At 44.5% G+C, this 19,570-nt stretch overlaps 1 protein-coding gene across 8 annotated transcripts; it reads right to left on the minus strand.

Moving 5' to 3' along the window:
- Positions 1–1,723: 1,723 nt before the first annotated feature.
- Positions 1,724–19,342, minus strand: npy8ar (neuropeptide Y receptor Y8a). Of its 8 annotated transcripts, XM_086152793.1 has the most exons (7): positions 14,301–14,324; positions 14,063–14,141; positions 13,292–13,861; positions 11,632–12,050; positions 9,391–9,632; positions 7,279–7,425; positions 1,724–4,649 (listed from the first exon to the last, which is right to left on the minus strand). In XM_086152793.1, the coding sequence occupies exons 4-7, from the start codon at positions 11,938–11,940 to the stop codon at positions 4,199–4,201; spliced, it is 1,149 nt and encodes a 382-aa protein (XP_086008919.1). In that variant the 5' UTR covers positions 11,941–12,050; positions 13,292–13,861; positions 14,063–14,141; positions 14,301–14,324; the 3' UTR covers positions 1,724–4,198. The 8 variants fall into 8 exon arrangements, with proteins under 8 accessions (XP_086008919.1, XP_086008920.1, XP_086008922.1 ...); XM_086152794.1 differs by lacking the exon at positions 13,292–13,861 and having other exon boundaries at positions 14,301–14,332; XM_086152796.1 differs by lacking the exons at positions 13,292–13,861; positions 14,063–14,141; positions 14,301–14,324 and adding an exon at positions 19,286–19,342.
- Positions 19,343–19,570: the final 228 nt, after the last annotated feature.

Below are 19,570 nucleotides of genomic sequence, written 5' to 3' on the forward strand. Positions count from 1 at the left end.
GACCACCGCTATTGCTGTGTGAATGTGAAGTGTTTGCTAATGTCACATCAATGTTAGTGCTAATTTTTTTCGAGGCGCTAATGTTACCACAGAGAGAGGAAGTTGCTAAAATTAAATTGTTGTTTATGTTAACGAACCAAGATGCTAACGGGGATGGCTGATGACCGATGCTAATGCTAATTATTTGGAGCCGTTGCTAATGCTAATGGAGATGATTCTCGCGTTGCATTTTTGTTTGAAAACAAATGTTTGCTAACATTACGGCAATGTCAATGTCAATTAATCAGAGCTGCTAATGATACCAAGCACACACACACACACACACATACACACACACACACACAGATAAAGATACACAGTAAGATAGTCACACACATATAAACACACGGACACACACACACAATTAAACCAAACACACCGCACACGGATATATGGGCACAGACATACACACACAGATAAAGACCCACACACACACACACTCTCCGATAGATATGAAACCACATAAACACACTCACACACACAACCAGAACGGCACATGGTTCAATGGAAAGACACACACACTCACACACACATAAATTAAGATACATACACTCAAATAGGCAAACATGCACATGTAAATAAAGATACACACACTCAAATAGACACACACACATAAAGATACACACACAGATGAACCGCACATGGTTAAATGGAAAGACACACACTCATGCAGATAAACACACATAAATAAAAATACACACACCCATAAAGATACACACACACACACACACATTCCCGCAGATAAACACACAAGTAAATAAAGATACATAGACTCAAATAGACACACACACAAGTAATTAAAAATACACACACTCGGAAAGACACACACTCACACAAACACACACACGTCAATAAAGATACACACAATCAGATGGACACACACACACACACACACACACACTGAAGTTTATTATGTCAGCTCTTCGTTCCTCCTCACAGTTTGAAGACTTTCCAGATCTTTCCCCCCCTTTGATTCTATTTCCACACATCTATCATCGATTATTGATCATCCCTCATCGATCATCGATTATTGATCACCCCGCCCACGCGGCTCCGCGCACGGAGGAGCTAATTAAATGTTGTTAACGCCGATCGCGGAGGGACGTCCTCGCCGAGAGACGCCTCCGGCTTCAGTGAGCCGTCGTGTCTTTTCAAATTAGTTTTCCGCTTCCCCGTCCAAACGCCGCTCGCCCTCCTCCTCGCCGCTCGCCGCTCGCCGCCGCCGTCCCCGTCCTCTATGAAGCCCCACGTTTCATCTCCCGGCGGCGGCGAGCCGAGGCTCGGCTTCTGCTCGAGCGGGAAAACACGAGGGAGGGGGTTCTTGTTTTGATCGCGTCCGGGGGATTCATTCGTTCGTTAGCCGCGGCGCTAAAATTAGCCATATAGACATGCAGCCATTCACTCGTTCATTCACGCAAACTAGTCACCTCGCTAAAATATCGTATAAATGTAGTATTCGCTCGTTCGTACGTCATATTGATCATTCGCCCTCTCGTTCAGAACATTCAATCATCAGGTAAATAATAATTATTTTGACCATTAGGGGGCGCTGCTGGCTCCGCCCCCTAGCAGCCACAGGACAGCATCCATTAGCGTCATGCTATTAGCGCATGATCGCTAATTTGAGATGAGAGATGAGAACAACTTTATTTATCCCGAAGGAACTTGTTGTGCCAGAGTTTAATAATTATTATTATTACATTATTATTATTTAATTTAAATGTTATACTGATTTAATTATATTAACATGTATACTGGGAGCCAAAGTTTTAACAAAAAAATCATCTTTAGTCGTGATTGGAAAAACCAGAAGAATGTCGCCTTTTTATGTTTATTCAGATGTAAAATCGACGCATCGTACGAAACTCCCGCTTTACATTCGCGCCGATCGGTCCGACGATCGATGCAAGACTCCATCCAGAAAAGGTCGGATTTAAGCTCCGGATGAAAAAGAAGGGGGCGGAGCCACGGTGGTCTTTCCCGACATTTCAAGCTGCATTTAAAGGCACCTTCAAAAACACGCAGCACGTGATTGGTCGAACCAACTGAACGCGTCATGAGAGCGGCCATGTTTGCTAAAGCTAGTTTAGAGGGTAAACAAACATGGCCGTAGTCCGGTTCAGCTTCGCCGTCTGCCGTTGTTAGATTTTCCCCGCTACTTTGTGTCGTCTTCTGAGAGTACTTCCTTTGTCCCGCCTCTTCTTTTTCATTGGCTGTCGGCAGCATGTGTCCGCCGTTGGTTTAAGCACATGGGAGTCGTGTTTGACTAGCCACGCCCACTGGCGAACTAGCCACGCTTCCTATCCCCAGCTAGCCATGCAAACTGCTCAACTAGCCAGTAGCCTCGCTACCTGTCCCTGATTAGCAATGCTCATTGTCCCCAACTAGACATACCCGCTTTCCTACATTAGCAACAGCTAACGTCCCAACTAGCTTAGCCACTACCCACTGTTCCAATCAGCCATACGGACTGCCCAGCTAGCCCCGTTAATTTTCCCCATTACCCCACCCATTGCCCAACTAGCCATACCTACTGTACCCAGCTAGCCCCGCCACTGTCTACAACCCGCCATGCCAGCTTCCCCAAATTAGCGGTGGCCAATGTCCCAACTTGCCTAGCCACTGCCCACTGTTCCAATCAGTCATACAGACCAATTAGCCATGCCCACAGCCCAACTAGCCATACTTTCTGTACCTAGCAAACCCCGCTGCTGTCCACAACTCAGCATGCCTACCCTAATAAGCCACGGCCACTGTCCCCTCCATTTCCCAACTAGCTCTACCCACTGTCCCCAAGTAGCCACGTCCACTGACAAACTAGCCACGCCCAATGTCCCCTATTAGCCACACTCACTGCCCCGTAAGCCACATCCATTGCCCAATTAGCTTCCTCCACTGTCCCGAATTAGCCATCCCTATTATCCCCAACTAGCCACACCCACTTCCCAACTAGCCACACCCACTGTCTGATGCAAACTCCGCAAGGCTCAGTAGGAAGTTGCCGTAGCCAAGTTGGTGTTATTTCCAAATTTCAAGAAATATCTTAATATAGTAAATGTTGTAGAAATGAAAGTGCCCAGAAGGAATCCCCCTTGTCCGATGTTCTTCTGCGCCGCTGCCTTGTTAGGTTGTTAGCAACAACACAACTGGAGAGAAGAAGATCCAGAAGTTAACATTCCTACGTCTTTTTCGTAGCATGAGTCTTTTAGTCCCAATATAACGCATAATACAATGTAACTATCTAGCTACAAGCTACGTGCTAACACTGAATGCCGTTCCCGGCTGTCGGCATTCTGACGTCCATCATGGTCCGTTGTTTTGAAGGCCGCCCCCTCGGAGCTGGTCTGGAGCCAGGCGCTAGCTGGCTAGCTAGCTTTTTAATGAGTTCAGGACGCAGGGGACAGGAAGAGGATGTGGACCATGGAGTTGCGTGCATTTCATATCGTTAATTGCTAATTGTTTTAGTTTGTGTGTTCTTGTTCTGGATCATTTCTGTTTATGCTAACAAGATATAGCATTTGAGCTTTGATGTTTCCAAACATCCCTTCTCCCATTTTTTGAGGTTCTTTAAGGTTTTTCGAGTGATTTTCAGGTTCAATTGATGCTAATTTTGAGCTAAATGGGTCGTTTCAGGGCAATTCTCACTCGTGTTCTCACGCTAACTGCTGAGTTAGCGGCGGGGGTCTCGATTTTTTTTTTTTTTTTTTTTTTTTAGCATCATGTGACAGCTCCTCACAGGCACGAGTCGAGGCTCCACCCGTTTCGAGTTCTGCTGTACATCCGCGGGCTAAAGATTAGCGGGTAGCGCTTTGGAAGGCATCGCTAAGCTAACTGTTTTAGTTTGTGCGTTCTTGTTCCGGATCATTTCTGTTTATGCTAACAAAATATAGCATTTGAGCTTTGATGTTTCCAAACATCCCTTCACCCATTTTTGAGGTTCTTTAAGGTTTTTCGAGTGATTTTCAGTTGATGCTAATTTTGAGCTAAATGGGTCGTTTCAGGGCAATTCTCACTCATGTTCTCACGCTAACTGCTGAGTTAGCGGCGGGGGTCTCGATTTTTTTTTTTTTTTTTTTTTTTTTTTTAGCATCATGTGACAGCTCCTCACAGGCACGAGTCGAGGCTCCACCCGTTTCGAGTTCTGCTGTACATCCGCGGGCTAAAGATTAGCGGGTAGCGCTTTGGAAGGCATCGCTAAGCCGATCTCCGGCCGCGGCGACGGCAGGTAGACGGATCCGGCCTTGTTGACGGACGTGGCCTTGGTCAGGCCCTCGCTGCCGACGGTGGAGAGTGGGAAGCTCTCGTAGCTCTCCGCCGCCCGACTCCCGCAATGGCAACGCTGCAGCGTGGACTTCAGCTCCCGCTGGAAGTTGCTGTTGAGGAAACCGTAGACGACCGGGTTGATGCACGTGGACGCCATGGCGGTCAGGTGGCAGGCGGAGAAGACAACGTCGTGCTGGCAGTCGGGCAGCGCCTGGTAGTGCCAGTCGAACACCGTGTTGAAGACGGTGAGCGGCAGCCAGCACAGCGCGAAAGCCACGACGATGGCGAGAAGCATGACGTTGATCCTGTGGGCGCCGCGGGTCCTCCTGCTGCGCTCCATCATGTCCCTGCGCGGAACAAGATGGCGGCCTTTAGGGACGCTCCAAATATCGCGGCGAACCTCGGGCGGCTACTTCTTCCCTTTCGTGAGTCTGCTGGCATTTCCGAAAATAGATGTCTGTTTGCAGCGTTAGCTACTTTGAATTCTACAATTAGCTAGTTTGATTAGTGCTACTTCCTGCAGAGAGCTCTTGCGGACTAAACTCTGTCACGTTAGCTAGTTAGAACTACAATTAGCCCGTTTGAGATACATTTATCTTCCTGGTTGGTCTGAATTGCAGTTAGCTAATTTAAGCACAGTAATTGAATTCCAACTACAATTAGCGAGTTTGATCTTGTGTTACTTACTGCTGTTAGCTCGTGTGGACTAAACTTTGTCACGTTTTTAAAGTGAGCTACAGTTAACCTGGTTAAGATACATTTATCTAGCTGGTCGCTTTGAACTCTGCCGTCAGCTAATTTAAGCTAAGTAATTTAATTCCAACTACAATTAGCGAGTTTGATCTAGCGCTCCTTACTGCGGTTAGCTCGTGTGGACCAAATGTTGTCACTTGTTTACAGTTAGCTAGTAAGAACTACAATCAGCTGGTTTTAGATACATTTACCAAGGTAGTTGTTCTGAACAACAGTTAGCTAATTTGAGCTAAGTAATTGAATTCAAACTACAGTAAGCAAGTTTGTTCTAGCACTACTTACCGCAGTTAGCTTGCGTGGACTAAACTCTGTCACATTTTTACAATTAGCTAATATTAGCAGGTTTGAGATACATTTTTCTAGCTGGTCAGTCTGAACTGCAGTTAGCTAATTTGAGCTACAGTAAGTAATTGAATTCCATCTACAGCTAGTTTGATCAAGCGTTTCTTACTACAATTACCTTGTGTGGACTAAACTTGGTCACGTTTTTACATTTAGTTAGATAGAACTGCAATTAGCTGGTTTGAGATCAGCATGAGATCGAGCATGTTGGTCTGAGCAACAGTTTAGCTAACTGTTTAGCTAACTGTTTAGCGAGTTATTTAGCTAATGTGGATCAAACTTAGCCAGTTGGGAGTAGATTTTACAGTTAGCTAGTTGAAACAACAATTAGCTGGCTTGAAATGAATGTACCTAGCTTGATGGTCTACACAGTTAGCTAATTTGAGTTAAGAATTTTAACTAGCTGGTTTGAAACGATGTATCAAGTGTGTTGGTCTGAACAACAGTAAGCTAATATTAGCAAAAAATTCCAACCAAATTAGCTAGTTTTATCTCACGTTGCTTGCTGCAGTTAGCTTGTACTGGATTGAACTTGACCAGTTGGGAGTAGCTAGTTTGCACTACAATTATGAGGTTGGAAATGAACGTATCTAGTTAGTTGTGCTAAACAACAGTTTGCTAATTTGAGCTGAAAGACGGTATTCCAACTAAAATTTGCGAGTTTGATCTACCATTACGTATACAGTTAGCTTGTGTGGACAAATCTTAGCCAGTTGGGAGTAGTTTTCACAGTTAGCTTGTTCGGACTGCAATTAGCAGGTTTGAAATGAATGTATCTAGCTAGTTTGTCTGAACAAGTTAGCAAGATTGGTTGCTAAGATCTATGTTTATTACAGTAAACAGTGTACAGTGTTCGTCTTCCTCCTCCATCTTGTCCCTTGAAACAAGGCGTCCCATTAGGGACGTCTCAAATATCACATCAAACCGCCGGCAGCAACATGTGGACACGTTCTCTCAGCGGCTGGCATTTTCAAACGTCGACCTCCGACACAAAACACCGACGCTCAAACTGACTCCCGGGGAAGAGGAGCTAAATTTGGCACGTTCGCTTGAAAACGGGAAGAAATTGCCAATTGTCTGTTAAAAGTTCGAGAAATTCGATTTTCGGTTGCTTGGAATCTGCTGAGAAGCGTCTCTTTGGAAGTACGAAAGTTAGCAAAGTGCAGTTATAACTAGAATTTCCTATTAAGGTTAGCATGTGTGAATTGCGGTTCGCTACTGCAAAATGAATTTGGCAAGTTTTTATGTGTTTTTGCTGTTTATGCTACAGTCAGTTTGAAATGCATTTAGCATTTAGCAACAACCTCATATAGGTAGCATGTCTTGTGTTCGGCTACCTAATTTAAAATCAATTTAGGGAGCTCTAATTAGCTTTAAAATTTGAGTTACATTGAGTTTGAAATACATTTGGCTAGTTTGAACAACCTTATACAGCTAACATGTTTGAACTATGGCCAGCTACTTTTTACTAAATAGCCTTGTCAAGTTTTCCTTCCTCTTTATAGTTGAAGCTACAGTTATTTTGAAATGCATTTAGCTTGCTTGGACAATCTCATATAGTTAGCATGTTTGAAAAACAGCTAGCTACTTTAAAATCAATTTAGAGAGTTCTAATTAGTCTTTGCAATTTGAAATACAGGCAATTTGACTGTAGCATTTAGCTTGTTTGTATAACATCATATAGTTAGCATAATTGCAGTACAGCTAGCTAAGTACATATGTGTATAGTTGGTCTTAACAAGCCTCTTTGAAGTACTTGATCCAGTCAGTTGCTTAGAAACATTAGCACAGATAGCATGTTTGAATCATAACTCATCAGTGTGAGCTGCAGTTAGCATGTTTGCTGAAACTACTTAGCTACAGGGAATGAAAGTCGACCACCTGCGTCGTCGGAGGCGCAGGAAAATCCTCAGGTAGCAGAGTAGCACCAGCAGTAGCGGCAGGCAGTACTGGAAGACCAGCAGGGAGGTGGTGTAAGCCAGGCGGTGCTTCTCCGACGGCCACAGTTCCATGCAGATCACATGATCCCTGGAAAAATGCCGGACACACAACCTTTGCCTTAAAATGCTAAGCTAGCTTACGGCTAGTTGTGAATAGATGCATGCTTTCAGCTTCAAATCATATGTGAGCCATGGTCGAGCTATGCTAAGGAAACTACATTTAGCTAGTTTGACTTGTTTTACTTCAAGTTTAAAACTTACAGTTAGCCTTCTTGAGCTACATTTGGCTAATGTGCAGTTGCCTAGATTGCGCTTCTTTGGATGAGGCTAAGCTAAGACAATCGGCATGATTCAGGACTTTGGAATAAGCTTACTGCATACACAGTTTAGCTACCTTCAACACCAGATACCTAGTTTGGAGTTGCTTGGCAAACACTTAGCCAGTTTCCGTCTGTGTTTGCAATTAGCTCATTTGGACAGCTTGTTAACAACATACTCGGTTTAGCATCCTGCAAAAGCCGTTAACTAGTTTGCAGCTGTTTTGCATACACCTAGCTTGTTTACAGCTGTTTTACAGTTAGCACGTTTGGACTGCTTGTGAATAACATATGCGGTTTAGCTAACTTTAACACCAGTTAGCTCATTACACTTGCTTTTCATACACTTAGCCAGTTTGTATTACTAAGCCTCTGCTAGTTTGAACTTACGTAGCTAACTTTAATTATAGTTTGCAGCTGTTTTGCTGTCAGCTTGTTTGAGCTGCTTGTGACCATATGTGCTTTAGCATCCTGCAAAAACAGCTAGCCAGTTTGCAGCTGTTTTACAGTTAGCTCGTTTGGACTGCTTGTGAACAACATATGCAGTTAAGCTAACTTTAGCATCAGTTAGCTCATTTGTACTTTTAAATCATAGACTTAGCCAGTTTGTATTGGTTACCCTCTGCTAGTTTGAATCTACTTAGCTAAATCTAATTGCAGTTTGTAGCTGTTTTGCAGTTAGCTTGTTTGAACTGCTTGTGACCATATTTGCTTTAGCATCCTGCAAAAGCAGTTAGCCAGTTTTCATCTGTTTTACAGTTAGCTCGTTTGGACTGCTTGTGAACAACAAATGCAATTAAGCTAACTTTATCATCAGTTAGCTCAGTTGCACTTTTTTTGATACACTAAGCCAGTTTGTATTACTTAGCCTCTGCTAGTTTGAATCTACTTAGCTAACTCTAATTACAATTTGCAGCTGTTTTGCAGTTAACTTGTTTGAACTGCTTGTGTCCCTATGTGCTTTAGCATCCTGCAAAAACAGTTAGCTAGTTTGCATTTGTTTTACAGTTAGCTCGTTAGGACTGCCTGTGAATAACATGTGGTTAAGCCAACTTTAACACCAGTTAGCTCATTTACACTTGCTTTTCATACACTTAGCCAGTTTGTATTACTTAGTCTCCGCTAGTTTGAACCTACTTAGCTAACTTCATTTACAGTATACAGCTGTTTTGCAGTTAGCCAATTAGCATTATTTTACCTCCGACTAAGTTGAATCTACTTAGCTAACTCTAATTACAGTTTGCAGCTGTTTTGCAATTACCTTGTTTGAACTGCTTGTGACCATATTTGCTTTAGCATCCTGCAAAAGCAGTTAGCCAGTTTTCATCTGTTTTACAGTTAGCTCGTTTGGACTGCTTGTGAACAACAAATGCAATTAAGCTAACTTTATCATCAGTTAGCTTTGTTGCACTTTTTTTGATACACTAAGCCAGTTTGTATTACTTAGCCTCTGCTAGTTTGAATCTACTTAGCTAACTCTAATTACAATTTGCAGCTGTTTTGCAGTTAACTTGTTTGAACTGCTTGTGTCCCTATGTGCTTTAGCATCCTGCAAAAGCAGTTGCCAGTTTGCATCTGTTTTGCATATACTTAGCCAGTTTGCAGCCGTTTAACATTTAGCTAGCTTAAGTACTCTAGTTGGCTAGCTAAACATAGCATTCCTGAGAGTGAGGAAGGTGGCCTCGCTAGCCAGCTGGGCTAGAAAAAAGTCATAGCGTCAGAGTGAACCGCCTGACCTGAAAGGGTTGGCGGGCAGGCTGATGTTCTGGAAGGGGTCGTTGGTGAGGATGTTGAAGGACAGGAAGGGCAGCGAGATGAAGCAGGCGACCAGCCAGGTCAGGCCCACCGCCAGGTAGGAGTGGCCGGCCGCCGGTGTCCATCCGGTTGGATGCAGGATCAGCTGGTGCCGCTCCAGCGCGATGAGCACCAGCGAGAAGATGGACACGGTCACCGACATGCACTGGACGAACGGGGTAACCTGGACGACAGAAGATACGCGGTTAGCATAGGAGCTAATATGAAAGTGATGTCATGCACTGGACGAACGGGGTAACCTGGACGACGGAAGATACGCGGTTAGCATAGGAGCTAATATGAAAGTGATGTCATGCACTGGACGAACGGGGTAACCTGGACGACGGAAGGTACGCGGTTAGCATAGGAGCTAATATGAAAGTGATGTCATGCACTGGACGAACGGGGTAACCTGGACGACGGAAGATACGCGGTTAGCATAGGAGCTAATATGAAAGTGATGTGATGCACTGGACGAACGGGGTAACCTGGACAACGGAAGATACACGGTTAGCATAGGAGCTAATATGAAAGTGATGTGATGCACTGGACGAACGGGGTAACCTGGACGACAGAAGATACGCGGTTAGCATAGGAGCTAAAATGAAAGTGATGTCATGCACTGGACGAACGGGGTAACCTGGACGACGGAAGATACGCGGTTAGCATAGGAGCTAATATGACACGGGGGCATCTTTGTTTTGCGAACGGGCGGCGAGTAGACGTGGCGTCTCCGCCGACCGGCGGCTGCTTCAATTAGCGCAACCCAATTCACGACCTCGGAGCATCTGGCGGCATCACCATCTGCGGCGAGCAGCCACTCCCTCCCGAGCTCCTGCCCTGGAAAACGGCACAGGAAGTAGCGATCGCGGCGTGAACTCGAGGGGCGGGACTTCCTCGGAGGCGCCTTGTTTTGTTTACGTCGCAGATCGGCAGAAGGCAGAAGCCATCTTGGACTCACACGGGTTTGTTTCGTAGGGACGGCAAAATACTAACACACTTAGCATATGTCTGTAAACATAAATGTGTGTGACTTAGCTTAGCTTAGCTTAGCTTAGCTGAAATATCTCCCTGTTATTTCAGATCATGTCCTCATGTGGAGACGCCGAAGTGAATATTTTCTTTTATTTTTGACAAATCCCTGAAAATCCACTCCAACCATCCGTGTTTTCAGATTAACATATAATTCTCTTCTATTAAGCTCCAATTATTATTTTTGATTTATAATGTATTTTTTTTATTTATTATTACTTTTATTTTTTTTAGATGGCTCAGTTGTCTTTTATTTAAAAAAAAAAAACTTCAACTATCTGTTTCCACAGGTCACGACCGTGCTGTTTGGTATAGTTTTATTCACTTTAAGCTCCGATTATTACTTTTTATTTAAAATTTATTTTTATTTATTATTATTTTTATTATTTGAGATGGCCCAGTAGCTTTTATTTTGTAAAACTCTTCAACTTCCTGTTTCCCTAGATCCCGACCATGCTGTTTGGTATCGTTTTATTCATTTTAAACGCTGATTATTATTTTGAATTGATTTTTATTTATTATTATTTGTATTATTTTGATGGCTCAGTTGTCTTTTATTTAAAAAAAAAAAAAACCTTCAACTTCCTGATTTCACAGGTCACAGGTCCGCGCTGTTTGGTATAGTTTTATTCACTTAAAGCACCAAATTTTATTTTTTGTTTAAAATTTATTTTTATTTATTATTATTTTTGTTAATTTCAGATGGCCCAGTAGCTTTTATTTTGTAAAACTCTTCAACTTCCTGTTTCAACAGATCCCAACCATGCTGTTTGGTATAGTTTTATTCACTTTAAATGCCGATTATTATTGTTATTTATTATTATTTTTACTATTTTGACGGCTCAGTCGTCTTTTATTTAGAAAAAAAACATCAACTTCCTGTTTCCACAGATCACATCCATGCAGTTTGATCTCGTTTCATTCGCTTTAAGCTCCGATCTTAATATTCGATTGAAAAATAATTTTTATTTATTATTATTTTTATTCCTTTTGTAGTCTTTTATTTTTAAACGCCATCAACTTCCTGTCTGTTCAAGTCAACTTCCCGCGCCGCCTCCCATTCCTTAGCTTTCGAGGAAGCTAACTAGCCGCGGATATAACAGGCGCGACGAGGGATGCATCGCCGTGGCGACGGTCGCCATGGCACTGACCTTGCACAGCGCCTCGCCGAGGACCCAGCGGTCCATGAGTGTGTAGATGACGGTGACGGGCAAACACACCACGCACATCAGGATGTCTGAGCACGACAGGTTGGCGATGAGGATGTTGGTGACGTTGCGAAGCTCCTGCTGCCGCGCGATGATGAACACCAGGCCGGCGTTGCCTAGCAACCCAACGGCGATGACGGCGCCGTACGCCACGATGAGGAAGGTGGCGCCGCCCACCGACGGCGGGCACTGAGGGGGGTCCGACCAATGGGAGGCCTCCCAGACGCCCTGGACGGCGCTGTCGTTGGACATGGCGGCGGTGCGGAAGGTCGACGGGGGGGGTTCGCCGCGACGCCGTCTTCTGATTGGTCGGATCCAGGTGAGACCCGGCGGGTGGTTTTCCCCGGTTTTTCACGGCCTTTCTGGAAAAATAGGATGAAATTGTTTTTAAAAAAATTATTTTTTGCCTTTTTTAACATTCATTTTTAATATTTAACGTCCCGTTTTTATTCCTCTTTATTTCAAATTGAAATTTTCTACATTATTTCTTTAAAAAGACGTTATTTTTAGCAAGTTTTTCTCGACCTTCATGTCAAAGTTTTTATTGTTTTTTCCAGTTTTAATCCCTTTATGTCATTTTTTATATTTGATCTTTTTTTATTTTAATAATTGGCCAATTATTTGACTTTTTAAATTTAAACAATCCATTTTTTACCTCAAAATTGGCCTTCCAAGATACTTTTTCCAGCGTTATTATTAATTTTAAAATCTCTTTATACTGTTTTGTCTGAATCCTTTTTTCTTCTTATTTAAAATAAAATCTGGATGTTTGAAATGTTACTTTTCACTTTAATTATCTACCAATCAGATATGAAGGTGATTTATTTGAATGTAATATATATACATATATAATATTCAAATTGATTTTTTCACATTTCTAAAAATATTTTCATTTTTTTGGCCAAAATATTCAACTCCAAGTGAAAATAAAATTTTAAATGTAAATTTTTATATGATGTATTCAAATCAAATATAAAGGTGGTTTATTTTTATTATTATATAATCACATCAAACTTTTATTTTTTTTCACCTGATAATATTTTATATTTCACCAAATCTTTTTAAACATTTATTTATTTGTTATTTTCTAAGCGCACAAATGAAATTACAAGGACGGATCCCAGGCGACCAATCAAACGCCGGCAGCTGACAGGAAGTGTCAGCTGTGAAAATGCCCGGAGTTTTATTTCTTTTATTTATTTTTTTTTGCATTTTCCCTCCGTGACTTTGGCCCGGTCATGTGACCGGCGAGGAAGGAGGAGGCGGAGCCAACGGGCGGCGGCCGTCGGCGCCTCAGAGGACGAACTGAAGGACGAGGTTTTGACTTCCTGTCACTTCCTGCTGATGGATGTTTCACACTTCGGGGGGTCATGTGACCCAAAACACATGTGGGGGTGGGGGGGGCAGGAAGTAGTCTCAGCGGAGACAGGAAGTAGTTTCATCCCGCCTCCCCAGCCAGCCATCCACCTGGAAAAGTGAAAAAACGGCGCGAAAACAATGGATTCTTTCAGTCACACACACACACACACACACACACACACATACATCCACACGCAGGCACACAAGTGCACAAACACACACACACGTGTGCAAAAACACACGCATCTTGGTGGACATTTGCAGAGTTGAGGGGGCGGAGCTTAATGTTGGCAACCAGCTGTCAATCACACCTATGGAGGACCTTCTGACTTTGGACTGTAGGGGGGAGATGGAGAACCAGGGTGGAGAACATGGAGAACATAGAGAACCAGGATGGAGAACATGGAGAACCAGGGTGGAGAACCAGGATGGAGAACTTGGAAAACATGGATGGAGAACTTGGAGAACCAGGATGGAGAACATGGAGAACATAGAGAACCAGGATGGAGAACATGGAGAACCAGGGTGGAGAACATAGAGAACCAGGATGGAGAACCAAGATGGAGAACATGGAGAACCAGGGTGGAGAACTTGGAGAACATAGAGAACCAGGATGGACAACCAGGGTGGAGAACGTGGAGAAAATGGAGAACTAGGATGGAGAACATAGAGAACCAAGGTTGAGAACCAGGATGGAGAACATGGAGAACCAGGGTTGAGAACATAGAGAACCAGGATGGAGAACCAGAATGGAGAACGTGAAGAACCAGGATGGAGAACATGGAGAACCAGGGTGGAGAACCAGGATGGAGAACTTGGAAAACCAGGATGGAGAACTTGGAAAACCAGGGTTGAGAACATGGAGAACCAGGATGGAGAACATGGAGAACCATGGATTGGACCAGGCATGAAGAACACGTAAAGAACCAAGGCAGCAGAAGCTGAAGAGCCCAGGCGGGTGCCGGAGAAGAACCCGGTCCAGCAGGACCTCCTCAGACCTCCTCAGAGGTCAGACCTGCTCAGCAGACGTGGATGAGATCATCTGGGATGAAGATGGAGAAGATGAACCGCAGCCTCCTGGACTCGACGTCTGGCTGATTCGATCACGTTTCCATGACGACGCCATCGACCAGACCCACGACATCAGGAGGAGGAGGAGGTGATTAATGATGATGTATCGTGCATCATGTTCGGATCTCACACACACACACACACACACACACACACACACACACACACACACACACACACACCGCATCCTCCCATCTTGTCCGCTTGTTCCATCTCCTCAGGTCTGATCTTCTCCCCTCGTTTACGTCCACCCGGAACCTGAGCGCGTCACATGACCCCGACTGTCACATGACCCCGAACGCATCACACGACCCCCAACTATCACCTTATGCCAATATCACATGACCACAACAGGTTCCTAAACGCATCATGTGACCTCATCTATCACATGACCCTGAATGCATCACATGACCGTGACTATAACGTGACACCAACATCACATGACCCCGACTGTCACATGACCCCAACTGGAACCTGAAAGCATCACATGACCACAACAGGAAGCTGAACACATCATGTGACCACAATTATCACATGACCCTGAATGCATCACATGACTGTGACTATAACGTGACGCCAACATCACTTGACCCCGACTATCACCTGGAATCTGTGTCACATGACCACAACAGGAACTTGAACGCATCATGTGACCGCAACTATCACATGACCTCGACTGGAACCTGAAAACATCATGTGACCACAACTGTCACATGACCCTGAATGCATCACGTGACCGTAACTATAACGTGACGCCGACATCAGGTGACCCCGACTGGAACCTGAATGCATCACATGACCACAACAGGAAGCTGAACACACCATGTGACCCTGACTGTCACATGACCACAACGGGTACTTGAAAGCATCACGTGACACAACAGGTACCTAAACGCATCATGTGACCCGACTGTCACATGACCCTGAATGCATCACGTGACCGTGACTATAATGTAACGCCAACATCACGTGACCCCAACTGTCACCTGGAATCTATGTCACATGACCAAAACAGGAACCTAAATGCATCACATGACCACAACTATCACATGACCATAACAGGAACCAGAACGTATCACGTGACCCCGACTGTCACATGATCACAACAAGAACCTAAATGCATCACATGACCTTGACTGGAACCTGAGCACATCACATGACCACAACTATCACATGACCAAAACAGGAACCTGGACGCATCACATGACCTCGACTGGAACCTGAACACATCACGTGACCGCATCTATCACATGACCTCGACTGGAACCTGAACACATCATGTGACCACAACTATCACATGACCTTGACAGGAACCTGAAGACATCATGTGACCACAACTATCACATGACCAAAACAGGAACCTGGGCGCATCACATGACCTCGACTGGAACCTGAACACATCATGTGACCACAACTATCACATGACCTTGACAGGAACCTGAAGACATCATGTGACCACAACTATCACATGACCAAAACAGGAACCTGGACGCATCACGTGACCACAACTATCACATGACCAAAACAGGAACCTGGACGCATCACATGACCTCGACTGGAACCTGAGCGCATCACGTGACCGCATCTATCACATGACCAAAACAGGAACCTGGACGCATCACATGACCACAACTATCACATGACCTCGACTGGAACCTGAACACATCATGTGACCACAACTATCACATGACCAAAACAGGAACCTGGACGCATCACGTGACCACAACTATCACATGACCAAAACAGGAACCTGGACGCATCACATGACCTCGACTGGAACCTGAACACATCATGTGACCACAACTATCACATGACCAAAACAGGAACCTGGACGCATCATGTGACCACAACTATCACATGACCAAAACAGGAACCTGGACGCATCACATGACCTCGACTGGAACCTGAACACATCATGTGACCACAACTATCACATGACCAAAACAGGTACCTGGACGCATCACGTGACCCTGCCAATCACATTCCCCGAACCTTCGCCGTCTCAACATCACCGTCTCGGCCGGCGCCGGTTCTCCGGGGACGACCGCCAGGCGCTGGCGGCCGTGCAGACGGCGTTGACGGGCTTCGCCGCTCCCGTCCTGCGGTGTCAGACGTCCTTCATGAATCAAGAGGCTGAATGAGCAGAATAATAACCCCACCTCCCTCCACCCGCCCGTGTCAGGAATCACAAAGAAGCCCCCCCACCCTCCACCCGGCGTGCCTTTCATAAATTCTCGAGCCGGCGACTTCATCTCAGCCGGTTGTCAATCTGCGAAACAAAGATTATGCTTAATCTGAGAAGTGGGTCACGGTTTCCTGCGGGTCACAGCTTTAGCTTTAGCGTTAGCCTGCGCGGAGGCAAAACGACGTTCCGGAACCGCCGCGGTCGCCTCGACGTCTTTATTTGTTCCGCGTGTTTACAGACGCCTCTGTTGGATTTGCTATATTTGAACGTTCCCTCAAGTTTCTTTTTAGCTCACTTTCGTTTGAGGCGTTTAGCAAAAAATAGGCCGAGTCGTTCCGAGTTCACTCTGAGGGCTATAATAAACCCCCCCCCCCCTCCACCACCACCACCTTCCATGAAACCTCCAGTGGGAATAAAAACCACCGGGGACACGGCTAAGTCTGAAAAGCAAACGTCAACATCGGAGGACTCCGAGCTAGCGAGCTAAATTAAATAGCCTGTAATAGCCCGACCTTTGGTCACACTGGAGTAGCTTCGACGGGTTCACCGGTTAGCTTGCGTTAGCTGAAACAACATGAAAATGTCTGCGTGCTTTCTGGACTCAAATGAAACGTTAGCGAGCGGTTTTACGCTCCCGTGAGATTTCAAGAAATCTACTTTGGTTTATCATCTTGTTTTGTCTGTTCATTCGGATTTGGGCTCCGACTGATTTCAGGAATTCAGAGCGTATCGTCATGAGGAACCACATCTACGCTACGCTAGCTAACACCTGATATATCCCTCATTTGGCAAACAAACGCTTATTCACAGCAGAACTGTTAGCGAGCCGATGATGGGAGGTGCGCTAGCACTTTGAAGTCCATTTGAAATGCTAGCTGATAAATACAGAGACTACTTAGCGCCATTAGCGGATAATTAAGGAAACTAGCAACGACGATATTAAAATGTTTTTTTTTCCTAACTATTAAATTTAGCGAGCAGCTGATTAGCGTGAGGGCTAATTGAATAAATGAGAAACGTAGCATTGAAAAGACGCTAACTGAAGAAATGAGCCCGGCCATTAGTAACACCCCGGTTTGCTAGCGCTTGCCGAATCTGCCAGTTAGCTAGCCGAGGCCGCTGTTCCCTTTGGCGTAAGCTATCTGGCTAGCTTGATCGAATGTTTCACGCGGAGTTGGTTTATTAACATAATTCACATTGTTATCCGCCGAGTCAGCTAACGTGCTAACTGTAGCTGCGAAAGGGATGTGTTTTGTTGCGTATGCAGTGGGACCGCTAACATCCGGCGTTGCCGTAAGTAATATTTCACGGTTTCACATCCCCAAAGGATTTTCTTTCATATAATTCAAATTGTCTGTCTTAAAATTCCTCGAAAAAATGACTGCGGGGGAGAGGAAACAATTAGCAATTAGCAATTCACAGGAACTTAACAGGCAGGCAGTGGGATTAGCGCGGCGGCGGATCCTCATTTGTAGTCTTTTTACAAAAAAACAATTAAAAAAAAAAGAAGCATGAATAAGTGAATTTCAAAAATCACCTGTGAATCCAAAATAAATTAATTCCTCAAAGTTAGAGATGAATAAGAAGTAAAATATTCAGCAGGAAACTGGCAAGAAAATGTCACAAATCAGACACACACACACACACACACACACATATATTTATATGTGTAATTATCTCGTCAGTTTATGCTCAGCAAATTCGTTTGATTGCTGGGAAGAGTCCGGGACGGCTGCCACCGAGCAACTGGCAGAGAATCACTTGTCGAATTAAAAAAAATAAAAAATAAGGAAACGGGAAAAGAGCAACACGAGGAATACAAAAAAAAAAACAAAAAACCAGAAATGAGGTCAAAGCCAGCAAGAAAACACAGTGGCTAAACACACAGATACACACATATATATATGGTATTTTAAAATATATAATTTTTATATAAATCCGTATATACACATATACACTGTGCGTGTATATACACATTTATTGCTATATAGTCATGTGATGTGTGTATATGTATATACTGTTTATGTATAAAATTACACCCGGACACACATGTTTACACACTTGTGTCCATGCAAGTGTGTAAATACAGATGTGGGATTATATTGGTAATGTACATCTCTATATATACATACATAGAACGTGCATTGAAATACATATGAACATACATATACATATATACTGCACATTTGCATTTATGTGTGTATGTACTGTGTATATATGTAGATACTTACAAATTTGCATGTGTATGTTTGCACATGTGTGTGTTTTAAAAATATACATACACACATGTGCTGCACATGCACATTTACAACATATACTTTTATTAATATATGCATTTAATTGTGTTAATATGTGTATGCACAATGCACAGACATGTATTGTATGTTTATACATAGATACATAGAGGGAGGGAGATGCATATATATCTACAAATTTGCATTTATGAAAGTGTGCATACACAAAGTTCTGTGGTTATTTATGCGTATATGTAATGACATATCCCTGTCTATGCACAGCAAAATATGTAACATAATTACACATTTGCATAAATGCAGAATGCATAAATGCAAATGTGTAATTATGTATGTCTCTAAAAATTGCAATTATGTGTGTATATACAGGTGTGTGTGTGTGTGAACAGACACACGGGGTGGATGGACAGATGGATGATACAAGTGAAAAATGAATATATTTAAAGGTGATGTCAATCCTGATGATCCTTCCAGAACGCCGCGGCTCGACCGTCCATTCCCGGCCGCGGCCGCCGCTCGTCCCGCTCGGCGGGTCGGACGGGAAAAGTTTGGGTCTCCGGTCCGAGCGACCGGGAACCCCCGCGATCCGCAGCCCAGGAACAGGCGCTCTCAGTCGGATACGCCCACGCACACGAGTCGGTCCGGAAGCGCGGAGCTCCGGAGGACCGCCGGAGCTCCGGAGGGGGGGGAGCGAGTCGGCGGCGGCGGCGGCGGCGGCGGCGGGACTCACCTGCTCGGCTGCCGGCGTGGCTGCGCCCGGAGCCGCCGCGGCTTTCCGGTGATAACGGGGCTCCGCGCAGGAGTGTGCCAAGGGATGGAGGGAGGGAGGATGATGGAGAGAGAGGATGGAGAGAGGATGCTCCTCTGCGCTCACGCCTCTTTCGGATCGCGGGGGGAGCCTGTTTGCTCGCCTCCTTGTTTCCCTTCCTCGTTTCCTTGTGTCCTTGTGTATGTCTTCTCTTCTTGGGTCCTAGTGTCCTGTCATTGTTTCCTCGAGCACTGTCCCTGCGTCCAA

This window comes from Fistularia commersonii, chromosome 9 (genome assembly GCF_037954325.1).
Source record: "Fistularia commersonii isolate RoL2024-O1a breed Wild chromosome 9, RoL_Fcom_v1.0, whole genome shotgun sequence".
Classification (NCBI taxonomy): domain Eukaryota; kingdom Metazoa; phylum Chordata; class Actinopteri; order Syngnathiformes; family Fistulariidae; genus Fistularia; species Fistularia commersonii.